The following is a 20,820-nucleotide window of genomic DNA, read 5'->3' on the forward strand; positions in this document are numbered from 1 at the left end:
TTTCACTGACTACAGGAAGATGTAAATCCCAATCCCCAGTGCGCTCTGCTCAGATGAAATGCCTAATATTAGAGGGACACTTGTTTCAAATATTCAACCCAAAGTTTACCTGTTCTACTTTGAGTGGCGGCATCTTCCATCAGACTATCTATAATATGTATGAGCTTTTGGACATATTCATCATTGTCCACAAAGTCAGTGGAACATTGACCATCCAGCAGACGTTTATGTATAGCCTGGAGACATCCAGGTGTCTGTAGTAATTTGGACACAATGGCTACTGATGACAAAAGATGAGTGCAGAGTGCACGAGCATATGCATGGCCTGTCATCATATGGATGACAGTATTTGGAGCGTAAACGGTCGCCAACAAATCTTCTAAACCACTACAACCCATTACATATCCAGTTGACCCCATATACAACATGAGTAAGTGAAATCCCCCAAGTCTACTAATAATTTTATTGAGCTCTGGGAAAGACGATATTACAATTCCATTTGGCTTGACGTACAGGGGTTGGTCAAATGTGTCAGGACAAACACCAAGTGAATGCTTTTCGGACAATGTTTGTGCAAAACACAAAGCAGAATAGATAGTTTCAGGTTGAGATCGGTCCTGATTAATGAATGACAAGATCTGAATATTACTTTTCTCATGATTATCTTCCGTCACAGCACATTGCATGAAGTCACTTCATAATGGACATTGTGAAACAGGGATGCCAAGTGAGAAACTTGCTAACCAGATACTATCCAAGCATTTGGACACTTTCAGGAGGGGTGGGTTTGATTTGGGAGGTTAAAGGGATCTGATCATGATGGACTTCAATCCTGGGGCAATGGGCGTTTTGTACACTTTGATTTTACTTTCAAGTTGACCTGTTTGGACAATAGTCGTGACTTACTGAGTTGACCTAGGAATGGCAGGCTGGTCTACTTTCTCAACTGTAAGGGTAACACATGCAATACCACCCAGAACGTGCCAAGTGCCATGACCTGTAAGGGTTCTAAAATTGATGTCAGCATTGTCAAATAGAAAATTTACAAGATCACCCTCAATATCATACAACTGCTCATCTGTAAGAAATGCATCATACAGATGCTGAACCTCTCTGTAATCATCTGCAAATGACAAGCTACTCAATATATCAACCAGTTCTCGAGATTCATACAAGTTGGGTTCTATCTTCATTTATAGTATTAGAAAACAAAGTGTAAATGTCATTTAGCTAATGCTATGCATTTTTCCATATTTATCCTTATATGGATTGGTGGCCATTTTGTTTATTGAAAATGAAATGGGGAAAAATACTATCCAATCCATCAGAAGATACTCCTACAATGCTAAAAGGGCAAATTATTGTTGCCCAACAAATCAATGATAGTGAAATTAGTAACATATTTAGTTCCCTGCTCGAATAATGTTATAAAACAACAAAATGAAAATTGATACGCAAGGTCAAAATTCACTTACAAGGTCATAATTCACAAACATGTTGAACAAAAACAGACATTTTGTGTTTTGCCCTATCTCCATTTATCAATATTTTGTTTGTAAAACCCCTCTTCAATTTAATGTATTGTGAATTATGTATTATTATAGCTCTAAAGTAAAAAAAATGCCTGGTTTTATAGCCGATTATTAGCTTTGTTAGTAGCCATCTTGGATTGTTTCAGATGGAATTGAAACATATTTCCACCCATTGGATTCAGCACACTCCAAACTTGGATTTACACATTAAAATCATTGTTATGAAGCCTGTATTTGAGCAGTTATGATGCTTATGACATTTTCCCATTTATAGCTGATGGTAATGGTGGCCATCTTGAATTTTTAAAAATGCCACAGGGTAGAATTTGCATAACTTTGATGTTGGTACAGGTATGACTTTCTGGAGCTTTACTGAAAAATTCAGCTTTCTACTAATTTTTTCCAGGTTATATACTAATGCTCCTGGCCTAAACCACTTGATTTCGAAAATGGCTTAACAATTATGTTCGTATTCAGCAATTTTTAAGCTCTATGTCATGTGGACTTCTATTCTTTAAAAAAACCCACATACTGTGCACAAGTTATTGTTACATAAGCTGTGAAAGACTTTAAGGTTCTGCTAAAAAAAATTAAGTCAGGGTTGGAAAGGAAGGAAATGGTTTATTTAATGACGCACTCAACACATTTTATTTAGTTATATGGCATCGGACATATGGTTAAGGACCACACAGATATTGAGGGAGGAAACCTGTTGTCGCCACTTCATGGGCTACTCTTTTTGATTAACAGCAAGGGATCTTTTATATGCATCTTCCCATAGACAGGATAGCATATACCATAGCATAGTCGTGGTGTCGCGGTTGGGAGTGTTTTCAATAGGAGTTAAGCACCAATTTGTTGCTTCAGTGTCTAAAGCCAACTCTCTTCTTTAGGAAAGTATTTCTAGATTTCAAAACTTGGCTAATATATATGGCAATATACGGTAACTAAATCGTTAAATATTTTCTTTTTAAATCTTAGTCATTTCCAAGCGGACTGACTATATTCTAAAAGAGCCTCTTGTTTCCATGTCCATTTGACTCTGTAAGTGTATTAGCTTGCTGCCATATCATTGAAGTACTCTGTTGAAACTGAAATACGGAAAACCTTACTGTATTACATTTGCCAATATGTAGTCTGTGGCAATTAAATCACCAGTTTTATTGGTTCCACTGATGCAGTGTCTGCAACAAAACTAATTTCTCTGTTGTGTATCCGGTAATATATATAATTAATGGGAAAACTAAAAATGTGGTTTATCTTATTGCCTAAATATTGAAGACCCTGAATTAAGTTTTTAACCCTCTTTCTCCCAATATTTTTGTGTCCCCATCAATAACATGGACAGCGCAAAGCAGAAAAGCAGAAAAGTGTGAGTGTGTGTGTGTGTGTGTGAGAGTGAGTGAGTGTGTGTGTGTGTGTGAGAGTGTGAGAGAGTGTGTGTGTGAGTGTACTACATGAGTGGACGTTTGATAATAATATTTATCTTATGAGTTGTCTTAAAATGTATCTAACATAGGATTCTATTTCCTACATAACCATGTTTTAAGCAAATTTAAACGTCTTTTCCAATTAAAACTTACAAAAAAATAACGATGTTTTCACTAACGGGTGTGAAATTTTTTTTGTAAATACATTGTTCAAATTATGTATTGTCACAAAATACATGTATAAATGGCATGCCATTGGTATTTTGGTATGGTGGTTGAATTAAAATTTAAATAATATATTATATTTAAATGCATGTGTGTGTGTGTGCACCAGGATGTGTGCATGCATGCGTGCATGCGTAAGTGAATATACCATTAGCCCGAGTTAACCAAACAAACTGTGATGACCTTTGAACCTCTCATGGCTGGTTCCTGAAGTTCTTCCATCATGGAGCTCTTTGAGTCAGATACTCGGAACAGATCTTTCAGTAATCCCTAAACATCTGTCATTATATACCAGATAATGAGCAGAGATTACATATTATGTGGGAATGATGAATATTCATGTACAGTGTAGTTATCCGTGATTCAAGTCCAGTAACGGTTTACATTGGAGTATAAAGAGTCGCAGTCACAAACAGTACAGGGCAGGATCTGGGCTCAGTGGGTAGAATGATCGCCTAAGGTGCTTTGGCAGGCCTCGAATTTGGTACTTAAAGAGGGCAAAGACATTTAGCCTAGACCTGTGGAAATATTTTTGAGGGATTATTTCTAGAAGTCAGTGCAACAAGGCAAACTTCAACAAGTGTCTTAATATACAATAACAGGACCCATTCAGATAAGTTTATACAGTTGCATGTTTTTATAATAAAACAACTTGATAACATGCTAAATAAGACATGGTGAGTTTGACCATGAGACTGTTTGACAGGACACTGGGATGTATGACTACAGGGCATTACAGCAAGTTGTCTCATGGCTGCTGTTAAACTTGAGCCCTGCTTTGGTCATAAGATTGAACACCTCTTGTGATTCATTTATTTATTTTTTTGTTTATCCCACCTATTACCCAGTGACTGGTACCTGTGTAATCCCTTGCTGCTAATCGAAAAGAAAAGCCCATGAAGTGGCAACACTGGGTTTCCTCTCCCAATATCTGTGTGAACCCATTTGGCTATTTCTCATTCCAGCCAGTCCTCCACAACTGGTGTAACAAAGACAGTGGTATGTACTATCCTGTCTGTGGAATGGTGCATATAAAAGATACCTTGCTGCTAATTAAAAAAGAGTAGCCCATGAAGTGGCGACATCGGGTTTCCTCTTTCAATACCTGTGTGGTCCTTAATCATATGTGTTGAGTGTGTTGTTAAATAAAACATTTCCTTCCTTCTATCTCTTCTTACTGTCAATGACATTGCTTATTTTAATTGTGATTCAGCAACACATCCTATCTTGAGGTTTTGCGTAAGCTGAAGCCAGGTGTCTGTAAGTGCATTGTTAATATGATATTGAGGATTGTATTGTTAGTGTTATGGGTTTTACTGCTATTGGTTAAAGGGACAGACTCTAGTTTAAACCCGTGAAAATTAACACTATGTTTAGTTTAACTAAACATAGTGTTAATATAATCTAATCTACAAACCTGTAACACATTTGGATAAAGTTACAATTGAGTGAAACATGAGTCTATGACTTTGAAATTGTGAAATACCCTCTAAAAATAGACTAAAACTCAACTCCATAACTGTTAATTCTCAGACGCACATGAGTTTTTAAAAATATGAAAAATCATTTTGTGATATTAAAAACACCAGGATGACCAAAGACACTTCGAATGTACGGAAATTAATAATCTAAACCATAAAATCTAAGTAAAGTATGATTTCAGTTATCAAAAACGGCTATAATAGTCAAAAATATACCTTAGTGTTTTAAAAACTAGGGTATATCCTTTTAAGATACTCAGCAAAATTCATTAATGGCCAGTAGATACATGTAGTTTCAGCTTCTTTTTTTCTGTGATACAAAATGAAAAAATAGGTTTTGGGGGTTTTACAAAGCATACAAAGCTGACATTTTTGTTCCTGGTTAACATTGATCAAACTTTGCTGAAACATTGTTTAGAAATCATTTTGTGATAAATAATACAACACTAGCAAAAACTCACTGTGTGCAGGAATTTTAGCAGGGTGGGTCTAGACTGGTGACCAAAGTTCATAGTGGGATCGTGTCCTACATGTGTTCCCCCAGAAAATATTGAGAAAAATGTTGTTGACTCCCAGAACTCTTCCTTGCACACGTGCCTGCCATGTAATTATTTTTTTAATTATTGTAATATGGCTATAGGTATTAAAACACTGAGTTTTTCTTCAGAGAAAAGTGGGATGCAACCAATTTGGATAACTTTCAAACAAGCTGATCTTGTGAAATATTGCATCTTCAATATTTGTCATTGTCATGTTTTTAAAGGATGACTAACAAGCTATGAAGAATTAAGGATTATTTATCCCAATTAAGTAAATGAATGTTGTAAACCCAAGCCTCTGGCCAAGATTTTACAACATTCATTCATGAGGGACAGATAATCTGTAACTCCCTGTATAGCAAGTTGGTTATTCTCCTTATTACATTAGGAATGAAAATACTCAATGAATAATACTGAAGTTCTGGTCATATGGCATAGCATGGTCTGGACATCTCAACACCAGACATGGCATAGCATGGTCTGGACATCTCAACACCAGACATGGCATAGCATGGTCTGGACATCTCAACACCAGACATGGCATAGCATGGTCTGGACATCTCAACACCAGACATGGCATAGTCGCAGTTGGTTTCCTCTTTAATTATTTCTGTGTTTCTTAGCCATATGTTAGATAACATATAACCTTAATTAAAATGTGGTGAAAGTGTCATTAAATAAACATTTCTTTCTTTCCTTTATTTTTTTCTTCCTGATCCACTGCCAGTATTGATAGCAAGATTTACCTTGGGACGAGAAAGATCTAGCTTACCTAACCCTTGCTGCACATACAATCAGAAATATTTTAAATATTTTGTGTTGCTTTCAATAATTTCATGGTTAGCAGTCATCACTGTAAGCATATTGATGTGCTTACCTTTGTTTGACCTAATTGTCTATATCTGTTTTTGTGCTGGGGTGTCCGTAAATAATCATTCATTCATTCATTTATTCACCCATCTCTATTTTTGTGCTTGGGTGTGGTTAAAAAATCATTCATTCATTCGCCCATCTCTATTTTTGTGCTGGAGTTTGGTTAAACAATCATTCATTCATTTATTCATTCCAATAATCTGAGAACTTTAACATTTATGGGTGACCATCAATTTGAGACAAATATATCTCTCTCCATCATGAAAAATGTGATATAGTGAAAAGATCAGTGCACTATGTACATGCAACCAATCTAAAAGTTTTGAGTAATGGCTGCTGTACATTACCATAAAAACTGGAGGAAAGTGGGTGTATAAATTGTGTGTCATCTACACCCAACCTCAAGTCATGAACTTTATACACAATTATTTTAATTGCAGATACCAATTGTTGTTCCTGAAGTTAGCATATTCGCCACAAAAAAAGGAGCAAAATAACATTTTATGAAAATGTGCTATTCAAGGCTATAGCTAAATTTAATTACCAGTAAATATATTCAACTTATTTTTACTGGCTTCCAAGAGGCAAGACAGTGTAGCAAAATGTGGTAAAGCATTCGCCCATACCAGGGCATTTCTCCCCCCCCCCCCCCCCCGTACATTTTCCCCAGTCATTTCCCCCCTGGTATTTTCCCCCTAGGTCATTTCCCCCCCAGTCATTTCCCCCCTATTATAAAGAATTACTAATACTATTAGTGATCAAAATTGTATTTTATTTAACTGAACAGTGGGATTACATCTGCAGATTGTGGGCAATTCCACGTAAGAAAAGCAACACACGTCTGTTGTCATAATCATTGACGAGATTCTCTAGATCCACATAAAACTTAAATTTTCGCCCACTGTTGTGTTTTCCATTTTTGCGTAACTCGCATCATACGAAATGACTCCATTTGCAAGATTCTTCTGTTTTACATAAATGTATCCTTCATGGACTATTTTAGTTTTACCCTTGGTGGATTTCAAGTTATCCATGGTCTGCAGTAAATGATATTTTTAATGTTTGTACTTTGTTATTCAGGGTACTGGACAGCTACAGTCACACTAATTACCTAGGCTGATTTAACAACTAACATCTTGATTGTTTCTTTACTGTAGTTCCTTACTTGCTAATTGGATTAAGAGGATTAGCAAGTAACATATCACTACTTCAAACATTGTTCTTTTAGTAGATCGGTTGATCTAAGGAAAAAAGGAATAGGTGGCTATGAGGGCTTCTTCACCAGCAATTAAATCAAGAGGATTAGAAAGGATTAGAAAGCAACTCTACTACTGCAAGGGAACCATTTTAGTGTCTGTTAAAACAGTCAATTTAAGTATTGAAGGGGTGGAGGGGAACTATTTTAGTGTGTTAAAACTGAGAATTTACCAGGGGGGATATATGTACCAGGGGGGATATATGTACCAGGGGGGATATATGTACCAGGGGGGATATATGTACATGGGGGGATATATGTACATGGGGGGATATATGTACATGGGGGGATATATGTACATGGGGGGATATATGTACCAGGGGGAATTTACCCGGGGGGGAATGCCCTAGAACCGCATTCGCCTGATATGGTCAGTCTTGAATCAATTCATTTCAGTGGGCCCATTGGGCTATTTCTCGTTCCAGCCAGTGCAATGTTTTTTCTCTTAGCCACCATAATTTTCAAGTTTAGTGTCAGTCCTGAATAAAATAGTCAATAGAAACTGATTTAAATTTCACTTGACATAAGAGGGACTCTAATTCCATTGGGCAAGCAAAAAGGTTCAGTAATCAAGTCTTCAATTTTTCTTCTCCTATTCTCGACTAGTTGACATGCGACTGGTCTTAGTAAACATGGATGTCATCATTGACAAGAGTTATCTGTCTTGATTCTATGAACACTAGATCACAGTAGAATAACAATCGAACATGTTCAGTGTATTTTTTGGAACTAGTATTTATATTGAGGTTGTTATCGAGATATCGAAAAGAAAATGAAAAAAAGAAGGTTTAAAGTTGAGTAAATGTTATTGATGATGTAACTTGCACATGGCTTCTATTTCTTGATATTTCCGCAAATATTTTTTTAAAACATAAAAATTGAAGATGTTTTAAAGGATATATTAGCCAACAATGACTAATGATATGCCCTTTGTAGAAGATGACAGGACTACTCATCGAGTAAAAATGAAATAAACTTGGTCAAACTTAACATCAATGATTCTGATCAAAGTTTTTTTTTTAAGTGGGTTTTTTTAATATTAATTAAATTCTTATGTATATATCATTAGGGTAATTAGACTCAATAGGATGTCCCCAAAATATTACATACATCAGAATACATGTAGGTTTATGTTAGTTGCTTTCTTACAATTTGGGGTTGAAAACATTCAGTTCAAAATGACAATTTCACATTGGAAACTTGGTCCAGTGATGACGTTTTGTTATTGCGAAACTGGATGCATAAGAATTAAGTTCAGGAAAGGTAAGCAATCACTCAAACTCTCCTCTGCTCTAGTCTAAAAATATTTAGGTAATAGAATAAGTAATAGAATTTTAAATACATTTTTTATAAAACTTAATACTTCATATGAGCACACCAACAGAAAACGATCCTAAACTGACTGTGCTTTAGGCAAGCATTTTACCAATGGTCTGCGTGTCACCAATTGCTTATGGTAAAAGAATGATTTATAATGGATTTGAAAGAAGCTGAAATAACCCAATGGCTCCACTGACGTGGATCGATCCTAAACTGACTCTGCTTCAGGCGAGACTTTACCACTGACCTATGTCTCGTCCCTTGCTTTTGGTAAAGAATTCTATATAATGGATTTGAAAGAAGCTGAAGTAGCCCAATGGGTCCGCTGATGGGGATTGAATCTAAACAACCACGCTTCATATGAGCATTTTATCACTGTACTCGTACGTCCCATCTCTTGCTTATAGTAAAGATTCTTTAAAATGGAATTAAAAGAAGCTGAAATAGCCCACTGGGGATTGATCCTAAACTGACTGCACTTCAGGCAATCACTTTACCACTGGGCTACGTCTCACCCCTTACTAATGGTAAAGAATGATGCACAGATTTATATCCAGGATGTTTCACCTGGCTGATGAGATTGAGAAAATTGGTGCAATTTAATCATAATTTGGATATATTTTTTCAGGCCACTGAATGATGCAGAACACCACTTTAAATTAATCCATTGGAACAGACATAATTATAAATAAAATATATTGGAAATTTTAAGCAATAAATTGGGGATTTTAAGTTCCACTTTATTTGGGAATGGGGCCCATGTTTGGACCCACAGAATACCTGTATAAATTCCTGTGATATAATATATATATATATATATATATATTATAATGACTTAAAAGAAGTTGAAAGTACCTACCTTGTAGAGCGGCCATCATGAGGAGGTGCACAGCGAGTAGTAATCCCACGCGAAGGTACTGCACGGCTGAGAGTTCACAGTCCCACAGCATCGTGGCTAATCCATGCTGCGACTACATAGTCTGCCTGGTCGACGGCGTCACACACAACAGCTGTCATCCATGCCTGCTGCATCCAAACGTTCCTCTTACTCTGTCTCTGTCTGTGTTTCAGTCTACCTTTTCAGCATCAGCACAAACTACATTTTCATTTTTATGCAGCTTCCATAATCATGACCATTTTGTAAACCAATATTTCAAATATCTTCTTTCTTTTTTCTTTCTTTTTTTTCTTCTAAATTAATCCACTGTGTAGGTGTTGATTTAAATATTTTAAGTTCACTTTCTTGTTATAAATCAACTGGTGCCAACCAGTTTATCTCCTACTTTATGCAAAGCTGGTATTTTCAGTTGGTTAAATAGTTTCTGTTGTTATATCACGATTTATAATTATAATATATTTAAAAGTGAAAATAATAAGTTATTTTTTTTCTCAACATGTGTCTCGAATGTATCCAGAAATCCTGACAAACTGTTCAGCTGTGTGGTATATCCAGACAGGTTAAGCGAAAACTGTTGTGTGAAACCGACCAGCTAGTGACAAACGGACTCAACCGTGATCCCAGACGGTATTGGAATTACTTTTGATCAGTAATCCGTCGAGACGATATAGTAGGAGCCTACATATATCTTGTGTTGTTTACAGACGTAGGGTTAATTATATCTATCATTGCACAAAAATCTTGTTTGGCGATCAGACCCATCTCCGTCGAGTGTCACGTCCAGGATGCGGCGGTGATTACTATTGTAACAAATTGCTCTGAAAAAATTGCGTGCCTTTCCGTTGGATGAGGCTGGGATGGTTTTCTTCAGTAATGCCCGCTCGTTGACGTCCTGTGTTTCCGATCAAATGGAATGGATTACTGCACCAAACACAGGAGAGCTCTCAGCAGGCCCCTGTCTGTACGGCACTCTTTGCTAAAAAGTCACACTCCAAGAATCAACTTTACAACACTGTGTGACACTTAAATGTAATAAATACGCCGTTTGCAAGATTTCTTCTCTCCGGGTTTTTTTAGTTGTTTTTTTTTAAAGATTAATGATAGTAGATTCAAGTGGAAGATTTCCACATGTTGAGAAATAAATATTTCAAATCTTATCTTGGATTATCCTTTCAAGTGTATAGACCGTACTCTCTACAAATGAGAAGGTGCTGTCTGGAAAGTAGGGTTTTTTTAAAGATAGTGTCATAAATCTTGAATTAAAATGATTGATATATATATCTTATGTTTTTAGTGTATTAAATTGAAAAATTAAGTCATAAGACAATAAAATAATGATTAAAAATAAGAATTATAAATGATAATTATCAATATATCTTTTAGACTTACAGAATATAAGAATTGTATTCAGCAATTGTTTTTATGTATTTTTTACAATAATAATAAGTCTTTTATTTTCAGCAAACATGGTGTGATTTACAATTTGAAAAGTTACATTTCATTTTGAATGGTATGTGGAATTTGCCTCAAGTAATGTGTTAATTTAATCTTAAATATTTCTTTATCTAATGGCAACACCTATTGCTAATTTACATTTCTGTTAAACTATAGAAATACCACAGTACCGATTAGTTAAGACAGCAAAGATTCCAGTCGTATCCAAACGCTGCACGAATGCTTCATGTTATTGATAACAAGAATACAGGAAACATTGGCTTGCCAAGCTATTGGTGCTCAACACTTTATCTTTATCTAAGATAAAGAGCCTATGATTAGTGCTCTGAGAAATCAGTGCTCAGACTCTTCAGGTGTTCAATTAATGGAATTTTCTTCACAAAGGCCGAGATTAAGAAATAACTGTGGGAGGAGTCTCTTTGCGATGTTTTCCAGTGGTTCTCTGCACGCAGCCGGGCTGTGCGGCATTACGGCGGACATTCCTATTGCATTGGGTAATTGCCGTGCAGCTATCATATGGATTTAGCCAGTATCCGTCACTTGTGTCTTTGGAGTTAAACACTCGCTGCTATAAAGGTGGTGATTGATCCGGGCTGCAGTCTGTTAGCAGGTATTAATTGATAGATCCATCCACAAATGCCACTCCTCTTTTAAGCGTAAGACTGTCGGGGTGTTTTCATTTCATGGAGATCATATTCCAACAACTGATGATGTCTGAATTACATGCTACATTAAACTTGCATTATATCCTCATGTGCACCTTACAAGATACACACAAACACACACTCTCTCTCATAACAACAGCTGGCTTCAGAAAATTTGTGATTTCTTCAAGTAGTAATATTTTTTGACAGTTTCAGCCACGAATTTGTTCCGGTATGTTACCTTAGCATTTGCAGATCTGGTGGGGTTTTTTGTTTTGTTTTTTAACATCATCAGAAACTATTGATTGCTGTAATTTTTTGCAGAATGTTCAATAAAATTGAGCTCTCTAAAACAAATTTGCTTTTTTTCCAATTTAGTTGTTGGTTAATATTTTTTATATGTGGACAAAATGAAACTGCTTTCAAGTAAATTTCTCAAGCTGTAATATTAATATCCTGTGAAGTAATCCATTTTGAAAATAATGCCACCAAAAAATTCCAGCTGAAGGTGTATTGAAATATAACCACCAAATGATTGTAACATGCAAGTCTGCCTGGATGTTATAAACTGGATATTTTATGTTATTTCATTTCCTGCTCCTGATTTTCAGAATATGCAGTCCATTATCTAGTGATGTTCTATGTAAATATGAATCACAGAACTGTGCACTGCTTCTCTCTGCGAGTGGTTTGTGCAGTGGTATATCGTGTCACTTCACACCTCTAAGTGTTTATGTACTCTTCCCCTCCATGAGTGCCCGTCAGTCAGTATGTCTTAAGCTAATGTACTTCCACTTCATTAATGATTTTATCACACATGGTATCAGGTCATGTTACTAATCACTGGTATTGTTTATTGCTCGCTAATATGAATTAATGATTATATAATTGAAAACATTTTCTATTTTGTTTTCATCTTCTAACTTCCAGCAGTTGATGTTATAAGTTTGTAAAAGCTTTTATCCATTATTTGTATCAATATATTTCACCAAAAATGCATTCTCAATTGCATAGCAAGTACAAAAGTTACATTGCACAGATGATACTTTCTTTTATCGAATGTCAAGTGTTTATAAAAAATTTCAGAACATGCAACTGTTTGATCCTTTTAATCCACTTGAACTTTTTTAAAAATTAAATTTTATGGTTTCTTTCTTTGATAATATTATTTAGCAGCACCAGTACAAGTCTCTGTGAACTGGAACCATTTTTCTAATCATCCACGCTCTCGTATAGCATCTCCATTCAGATACTAATAACCTTAAATCAAATTGGCACTAAAACTTTTTTTTTCAGAACTTCTTATTCAGAATGCCAATCCAGAGTTGGGGGAAATGGCACACACAAGCTGTTTAGCTTTCCATACACAGACACACACACAAATACACCGGCATCCTGAAGTGATCAATGAAACGGCCAGTGTCACAACTCGAGTGGGCACTTCCTCACAAGACAATGCCCCGTTATTTAATTGATGTTAAATATGACCAATCAGCTTAGGCCGTCACTCGCCAATCTTGTGGACATTCGATGATGAAGCAAAAAAAAAAAAGGAGAGAGAGAGAAGACATTCACTGGTGATCAATACAGCTCATTGATCCGCGTCTTGCCTGATTAGCAGCACTCTCCTAAATTTGTGTCGGTCCCATGACTTCTTGCTCCTCACTGTGCACAACTAAAGGGGTCTGCAATCGGTCCACAATCTCACGCTTGTGTCTCAGTTGATTCAAGTGACTCTAAGGCCATCGCCGTTAACCATTAGTCACTTAGCTGTGTGAACCAGTATAGTTGCTATTGAATACTGACGCTGGCTCTTTTAGAAGACCTTCTGTCGGCAGTTGTCACAAAATTGCAGATTTTCCTACATTCTGTATAACTGGCAGCAAGCAGTGTAAAGTGTGTTGTGTAATTCTGACGGTGTAGGTTCTAGCTGCAACAGGCTGCTTGTCGAAATCTTTGATGTTCTGCAGAACTTGTAGTTATAGCATTATTGGTAGTTGTCGATGTTCCTTCAGTTTGATTCTCTCTTAACGAATTACCATAATTGATTTAAAAGTAATTAATTTACAAGCTGATGAAGTGGCCTTTGATCACAGCAGATGTTAGGTTAGTTGTGCTTCCCTGGAGAGTAGAGTCATAGAAATATTGGATAAATTTAACACTAGTTTAATTAGTGTCGGAATGAATCAGACATATAAAAATCATTTAGAAACTCTTAAGAATAACTTTAATCTTATTTAAAAACAATTTAAAAAAAGTGAAATTACGGTAATTACAGTTTTATTTAAGCTTGTTAGAGGATGTGTTAATTGTCAGAACTGTAAATTGGCAGTGTCATTCCTAAGAAATGGTCGATTCCAAAATTATGACTGTTAAACATGAATTTTTTTTCTTTATATTTCTTACATAAGTAATATAGCTATTATAGATTTGTGGGTGTATTACATTTATATAGTATAATCACTTTAATGGAAAGTTCAAACCTGTCTCGGTGGCGTCGTGGTAGGCCATCGGTCTACAGGCTGGTAGGTACTGGGTTCGGATCCCAGTCGAGGCATAGGATTTTTAATCCAGATACCGACTCCAAACCCTGAGTGAGTGCTCCGCAAGGCTCAGTGGGTAGGTGTAAACCAGTGATCCATAACTGGTTCAACAAAGGCCATGGTTTGTGCTATCCTGCCTGTGGGAAGTGAAAAATAAAAGATCCCTTGCTGCTAATCGGAAGAGTAGCCCATGTAGTGGCGACAGTGGGTTTCCTCTCAAAATCTGTGTGGTTCTTAACCATATGTCTGACACCATATAACCGTAAATAAAATGTGTTGAGTGCGTCGTTAAATAAAACATTTCTTTCTTTCTTTAATGGAAAGTTAAAGTTTAAAGTTTGTTTTGTTTAGTGACACCACTAGATCACATTGATTTATTAATCATTGGCTGTTGGACATCAAACATTCGGTAATTTTGACCTTAGTCTTAGAGAGGAAACCTGCTACTTGTGTTCATTAGTAGCAAGGGATCTTTCATATGTTCCATCCCACAGACAGGCAGTGTACCATGACTGGTACATCAAAGGCAATGGTATGTACTGCCATAGCTATCTGTTTTGTTTAATGACACTAGAGCATATTGATTTATTAATCATGGGCTTTTGGATGTCAAACATATTGTCATTTTGACACAGTGCATATACAGTTAAGATCCCTTTTTGCTAATTGAAACATGAATTGTGTTTTCACTGAATATCAATGTGCTAGACAAACAATTGGTGTCGTTAAAGGAGCCAATGTAACGAAGGCTGTGGTATACATTATCTTGTTATGTGTGCGTGCAGGCGGGGGAAGGGTAAAGGAGCCAATGTAACGAAGGCTGTGGTATACATTATCTTGTTATGTGCAGGGGGGGGGGGGGGGAAAGGAGCTGTTGTAATGAAGACTGATATACATTATCTTGTGTGTGTGTGTGTGCAGGCAGGGGGGAGGGGGATAAAGGAGTTGATCTAATGAAGGCTGTGGTATACATTATCTTGTTCTGTGTATGTGCAGGGAGGAGGGTTAAAGGAGCCGATGTAATGAAGGCTGTGGTATACTTTATCTTGTGTGTTTGCAGGCATGGGTGGGGGGGGGGTAAAGGAGTTGATGTAATGAAAGCTGTGATAAACATCTTGTTCTCTGTGTGTGTGAGCGGGGTGGGGTTAAATGAGTTCATGTAATAGACTGTGGTATGCATTATCTTGTTCTGTATGTGTGTGTGCAGGCGGGGTGGGGTTAAATGAGTTGATGTACCTAAACTGGTATGCATTATCTTGTGTTGTGTGTGTGTGTGCGGGCAGGGTGGGGTTAAATGAGTTGATGTAATAGACTGTGGTATGCATTATCTTGTGTTGTGTGTGTGTGTGCAGGCAGGGTGGGGTTAAATGAGTTGATGTAATAGACTGTGGTATGCATTATCTTGTTCTGTGTGTGTGTGCAGGCAGGGGAGGTGGATGCTGCTAATCAAAAAGAATAATCCATGGTATGGTGGCAGCATATTTCCTTTCATATTATGTGTGTGGTCCATGGCCGTATGTCCAATGTCAGGTAACTGTAATTAAAATATATTGAGTGTGTCATGAAATAAAATGTTTGTTTATTTGTTTTCTCCAAGGTTTTCTTGTTTTTCTGAAGGAAAAAAACTACTAAAAAGTCTTCCTGTCCTTATTTCATTGACTAAAAGGTGGCAATAACCAAATATGTTTTAAGTCCCTAAAGATTTTTTCTGGATTTTGCATGTATTTCATGTAGTTTTCTTCTTTGTTTTAAGCTTTGAAACTTTTGCTGAATTTTTATTTTGGCATAAAAGCAAAAATCAATTTGGTACATGTATGTGCATCACCTAATTATAAGGAATTCTTGTTTTATATAATAGAAAACATGTGTTTACCACCTGAAAATAAAGAATTTTATTATTATTATTATTATTATTATGAAATAATCAAACGGTTAGAAATTACTTACCAACCAAAACTAACCATTGTTTAAAAAATACACATTTTAAAACACAACCCAGATTTACTTGACTATTTTTGCCAGTGCACCATGACTGGTATATCAAAGGCTGTGGTATGTGCTATCCTGTCTGTGCAATGATGCTTATAAAAGATCCCTTGCTACTAATGGAAAAATGTAGCATGTTTCCTCTCTAAGACTGTATGTATGTCAGAATTACCAGATGTTTGACATCCAATAGCTGACGGTTAATAAATCAATGTGCTCTAGTGGTGTCGTTAAACAAAACAAACTTCTTACTTTAACTATTTTTCGCCATATGGCATTACGTGTTTACCAGAGGTGTGGGGACGCATATGTATGAGTGATTACCCGAAAGAAGTAATTATTTATGGTTTTCTTTACAATAATTGTATGAAAAATAGATTAGGCCAGAATAATAAAATATCCTTTATCTTTCTCCAGTAACTATAATTGCATTCTTCTATTGAGTTCAGAATGCTTATGGGAACAATCTTTCACATCTGATGTAAAAAAAGATCATGGATTGTTTCCATTTAAGAGGTAATTGGACAGTGAGGTCCAATAACAGATTCCTAATTTTCCCTCTGCAGTGGAACTGTATAAGACACAAAAATAACTGAATCAAGCAGTCGAGCAGATGTACCATATACCAATTATTTGATAGTTCTTCTTACATAGATCAAATTTTGTAGCCACCAGTCTCATACAACAATCTCACAGATATAATTAATACATTTCATGAATTCAGTTTACGCTTATTTTTATCCTAATATTCAATTAAGGGGTTCAAACACGTCCTGGGCACACACCTCAGCCATCTAGGATGTCTTGTCTACAACAGTGGATTAGTTGTTAATGGTTGGTTAGAGAAAAATTGGTGTTGGGGCCTTACACCTACCAATGGAAGGAAGGAAATGTTTTATTTAACGACACACTCAACACATTTTATTTACGGTTATATGGCGTCGGACTTATGTTAAGGACCACACAGATATTGAGAGAAGGAAACCCGCTGTTGCCACTTCATGGACTACTCTTTTTCGATTAGCAGCAAGGGATCTTTTATATGCACCATCCCACAGACAGGCCTTTGTTACACCAGTCGTGGTGCACTCTCTCAATACCCGTGTAATCCTTAACCATATATGTCTGACGCCATATAACCATAAATAAAATATGTTGAGTGTATCGTTAAATAAAACATTTCCTTCAAATATATATTGTTTTTTATTTATTTTTAGCTTAGTATTTCACCATTGGAGTAAATATGGCATTATTACATCTAATTTATGTTCACATATGTTTGAAGCCAGTTGGCCTGGGCATATATGTAAGAGCTATTTTGGGCATTTGTCCAGAAGAAAGGTTAGAGCTGTTTTTGATCATTGATATCTGACCTTACCTAGATTTTATTGTTTAGATTATCCATTTCTGTCTAAATGAAGTGTTTCAGGACATCCTGGTGTTATTAATACCACAAAATCCATTTTTCTTATTTTTAAATATGCACGTGCATTTGAGAAGTAACTGTTATGGAGTTGAGTTCTAGTCTGTTTTTATGTGTATTTCACCAGTTTATCATCACACTCTCATTTCAATCTCTTGTACCTTTATCCAAATGTGCTACAGATTTGTAGATTAATTAACCAAACTTTGTGTCCATTCTTATGACTTCAAATTTGGTCTGTGTCTTTAAAACCAAATTTAGGTACCAAATTTACCATGCATCCATTCAATTAATGTTTATAATATAGGCATGATCATGACTGTCTGACTTTGCCAGTGACTCTGCTATTGAGCAGGGTGGTGGTGCTTGTCTTGTGGCAAGCTACGGTTAGTCAGAATTTTTTTTTAACGACACCACTAGAGCACATCTATTTATTAATCATCGGCTATTGGATATCAAACACATGGTAATTTTGACAGTCATAGAGAGGAAACCTGCTACATTTTCTCCATTAGTAGCTAGGCGTCTTTTATATGCACCATCCCATAGACAGGATAGCACATACCACGAACTTTGATGTACCAGTTGTGGTACACTGGCTGGAGCAAGAAATGGCCCAATGGCCCCACCAACAGGGATCGGTCCCAAACTGACCATGCATCAAGCGAGTGCTCTACCATTGGGCTACATTATGGTTAGTGAGAGAAAGAAAGAAATGTTTTATTTAACGACGCACTCAACACATTTTATTTATGGTTATATGGCGTTAGACATATGGTTAAGGACTATACAGATATTGAGAAAGGAAACCCACTGTCACCACTTCATGGGCTACTCTTTTCGGTTAGCAGCAAGGGATCTTTTATATGCACCATCCCACAGACAGGGCAGTACATACCACAGCCTTTGATATACCAGTCATGGTGCACTGGCTGGAACGAGAAATAGCGCAATGGGGCCACCAACTGGGATCGATCACACATTGACCATGCATTGAGCGAGCGCTGTACCACTGGGCTACATTCTGCCCTGGTTAGTGAGAAAAACTGGTATATATTTAGTGATACAGTGGATTCATATTTCTCACATCCCCTCTCTATTCCCCCCAAAAGTTGTGTATTCACTCTGCACTAGAGGTGGTACTATAAGATCACCAGAACAATTAGTGGGGAAACAATTGTTCAAACATCTCAGGGAGGTGGTTAAAAAAAATAAAATATTTATAAATAAAAAATAAAAATTAATAATATACATGCTTACATGTAAATCGATAACATTTTAATATCTATTTTGGGAGAATTCATTGTCATAGATACATGTAGAGCATTCTGAAGGACAAAACCGTAATACATTATCAGGGCTGAATCTGCACAATGCAGAGTTGAAATGGGCATTTGGCAAAATAATGGTTGATTCCATGAATCTCTATCTCAGGCCTCTGAAAATTGTGAGAGCTATAATTATGTTCATGCGTTGCTCGTTTAAATATAGTTTTGCATAACCCATTTTTCGTTCGCACATTGAATTTATGACATCATTTACATGGTCATGATGGGTTATGTTAAAACAAAATGGGTTACCTGAATTTGTTTTTGTGTGATCCATAAATGGTTTACGCAGATTTTCAATTCTGAGAGGCATGTATCTAGTGCCTCGTCTATAGGACAGCCACTCCCAAGGAGATTCTTTACTGGATATTTCACCCATCTTGCACTGCCACAAGTGATTTATCATAGCTAGAGCAGATATGGTCATGAGATACATGTATTCCACATATACACAGCCAAACATTCAACCTTTTTTTCACAGCAGTTAATGTGATTAAGTAGTTATCTAGTGGTTTTGAAGGCAATAAAAAAATTGAGCTCGTTACCCTATATGCTTATAAAATGTATCTTGAATCAAGACTCTATTAATATCTTGAGAATTCAACATCATGGCAAAGCATACAAATTATATGCATGTGACATATTGTTAAAGAAATTCGCCTAGAGATGTACTATAAGGGTGGAATTTATGAAGGCTATTTTTCATATATTGTAAATACAAGCACATGTATGTAGTTACATGTGTGTAAGACATAAACATTATTTATAAATTTGGCTCTAAACATTTATAAACACAGGCCCCTGAGGCCAAAATAAACAGGATCTATTCTCGGATCACCTCAAGCTGCTTTAAATTGCTGTTTGGATGTTGCATGAAGTTGCCAGTCTTGTCAGTCATAGGGTTTATGACTATGAGTATGACTGACAATTTTTATATTTTACTAGATTAACTCATGCTTATAGTACAGGGAGGTTTAGATGAATGTGGTGACTTTTAACTCATGCTTATAGTACAGGGAGGTTTAGATGAATGTGGTGACCTTTAACTCATGCTTATAGTACAGGGAGGTTTAGATAGGGTGTGGTGACCTTTAACTCATGCTTATAGTACAGGGAGGTTTAGATAGGATGTGGTGACCTTTAACTCGTGCTTATAGTACAGGGAGGTTTAGATAGGGAGTGGTGACCTTTCTGTGGGCTTTGCCTCCAAAATATAATTGCCATGTAGATGGCCAGCCCAAAGCCACATCTTTGTTAAGTGAAAAAGATGGCAGCCTCCATTACAGTTGTATTTATCTTTGTGATCGGCCTCAGTGGTATCATGGTTAAGCCGTCAGACAAGAGGATGGTAGGTACTAGGTTCGCAACCTGGTACCGGCTCCCATCCGGAGTGAGTTTTAACAACTCAGTGGGTATGTGTAAGACCACTACACCCTCTTTTCTCTCACTAACCGCTAACAGCTAACCCACTGTCCTGGACAGATGGCCCAGATAGCTGGAGTTTGTGCCCAGGACAGCAGCCTTGAACCTAAATTGGATATAATCACGAAAATAAGTTGAAATGAATGAATATCTTTGTAAACAATATTTAGCATGATGTTTCTATGGTAGTGAACTGTAAACAATATTTAGCATGATGTTTCTATGGTAGTGAACTGTAAACAATATTTACCCCCCCCCCCCCCCCCCCCCCCCCCCCCCCCCCTCCCACTGGTATATTAACGGCCATGGTACATGTATGTGCTGTTCTGTCTGGGGAAGTGCACATAAAAGATCCCTTGCTACTAATGGGGAAAATGTAGCGGGTTTCTTCTAACACTATATTATGTCAAAATTACCAAATGTTTGATATCCAGTAACTGATGAATAATAAATCAATGTGCTCTAG

The 20,820-nt window shown here is 36.6% G+C and overlaps 1 protein-coding gene and 1 long non-coding RNA gene across 3 annotated transcripts in view; one reads left to right on the forward strand and one right to left on the reverse strand.

Moving 5' to 3' along the window:
- LOC121380680 (zwei Ig domain protein zig-8-like) overlaps window positions 1–10,471 on the reverse strand; it is a 141,994-nt gene extending 131,523 nt beyond the window's left edge. Inside the window, exon 1 of the mRNA XM_041509624.1 lies at window positions 9,515–10,471. Within this exon, the coding sequence (XP_041365558.1) occupies window positions 9,515–9,605 (91 nt within the window). The 5' untranslated portion in view covers window positions 9,606–10,471. The remainder of the gene's footprint in view (window positions 1–9,514) is intronic.
- LOC121380687 overlaps window positions 1–20,820 on the forward strand; it is a 247,045-nt gene that overhangs the window by 140,613 nt on the left and 85,612 nt on the right. The gene's annotated exons all lie outside the window — the stretch shown is intronic.

The sequence above is a fragment of the Gigantopelta aegis genome, chromosome 2, assembly GCF_016097555.1.
Source record: "Gigantopelta aegis isolate Gae_Host chromosome 2, Gae_host_genome, whole genome shotgun sequence".
Classification (NCBI taxonomy): Eukaryota; Metazoa; Mollusca; class Gastropoda; order Neomphalida; family Peltospiridae; genus Gigantopelta; species Gigantopelta aegis.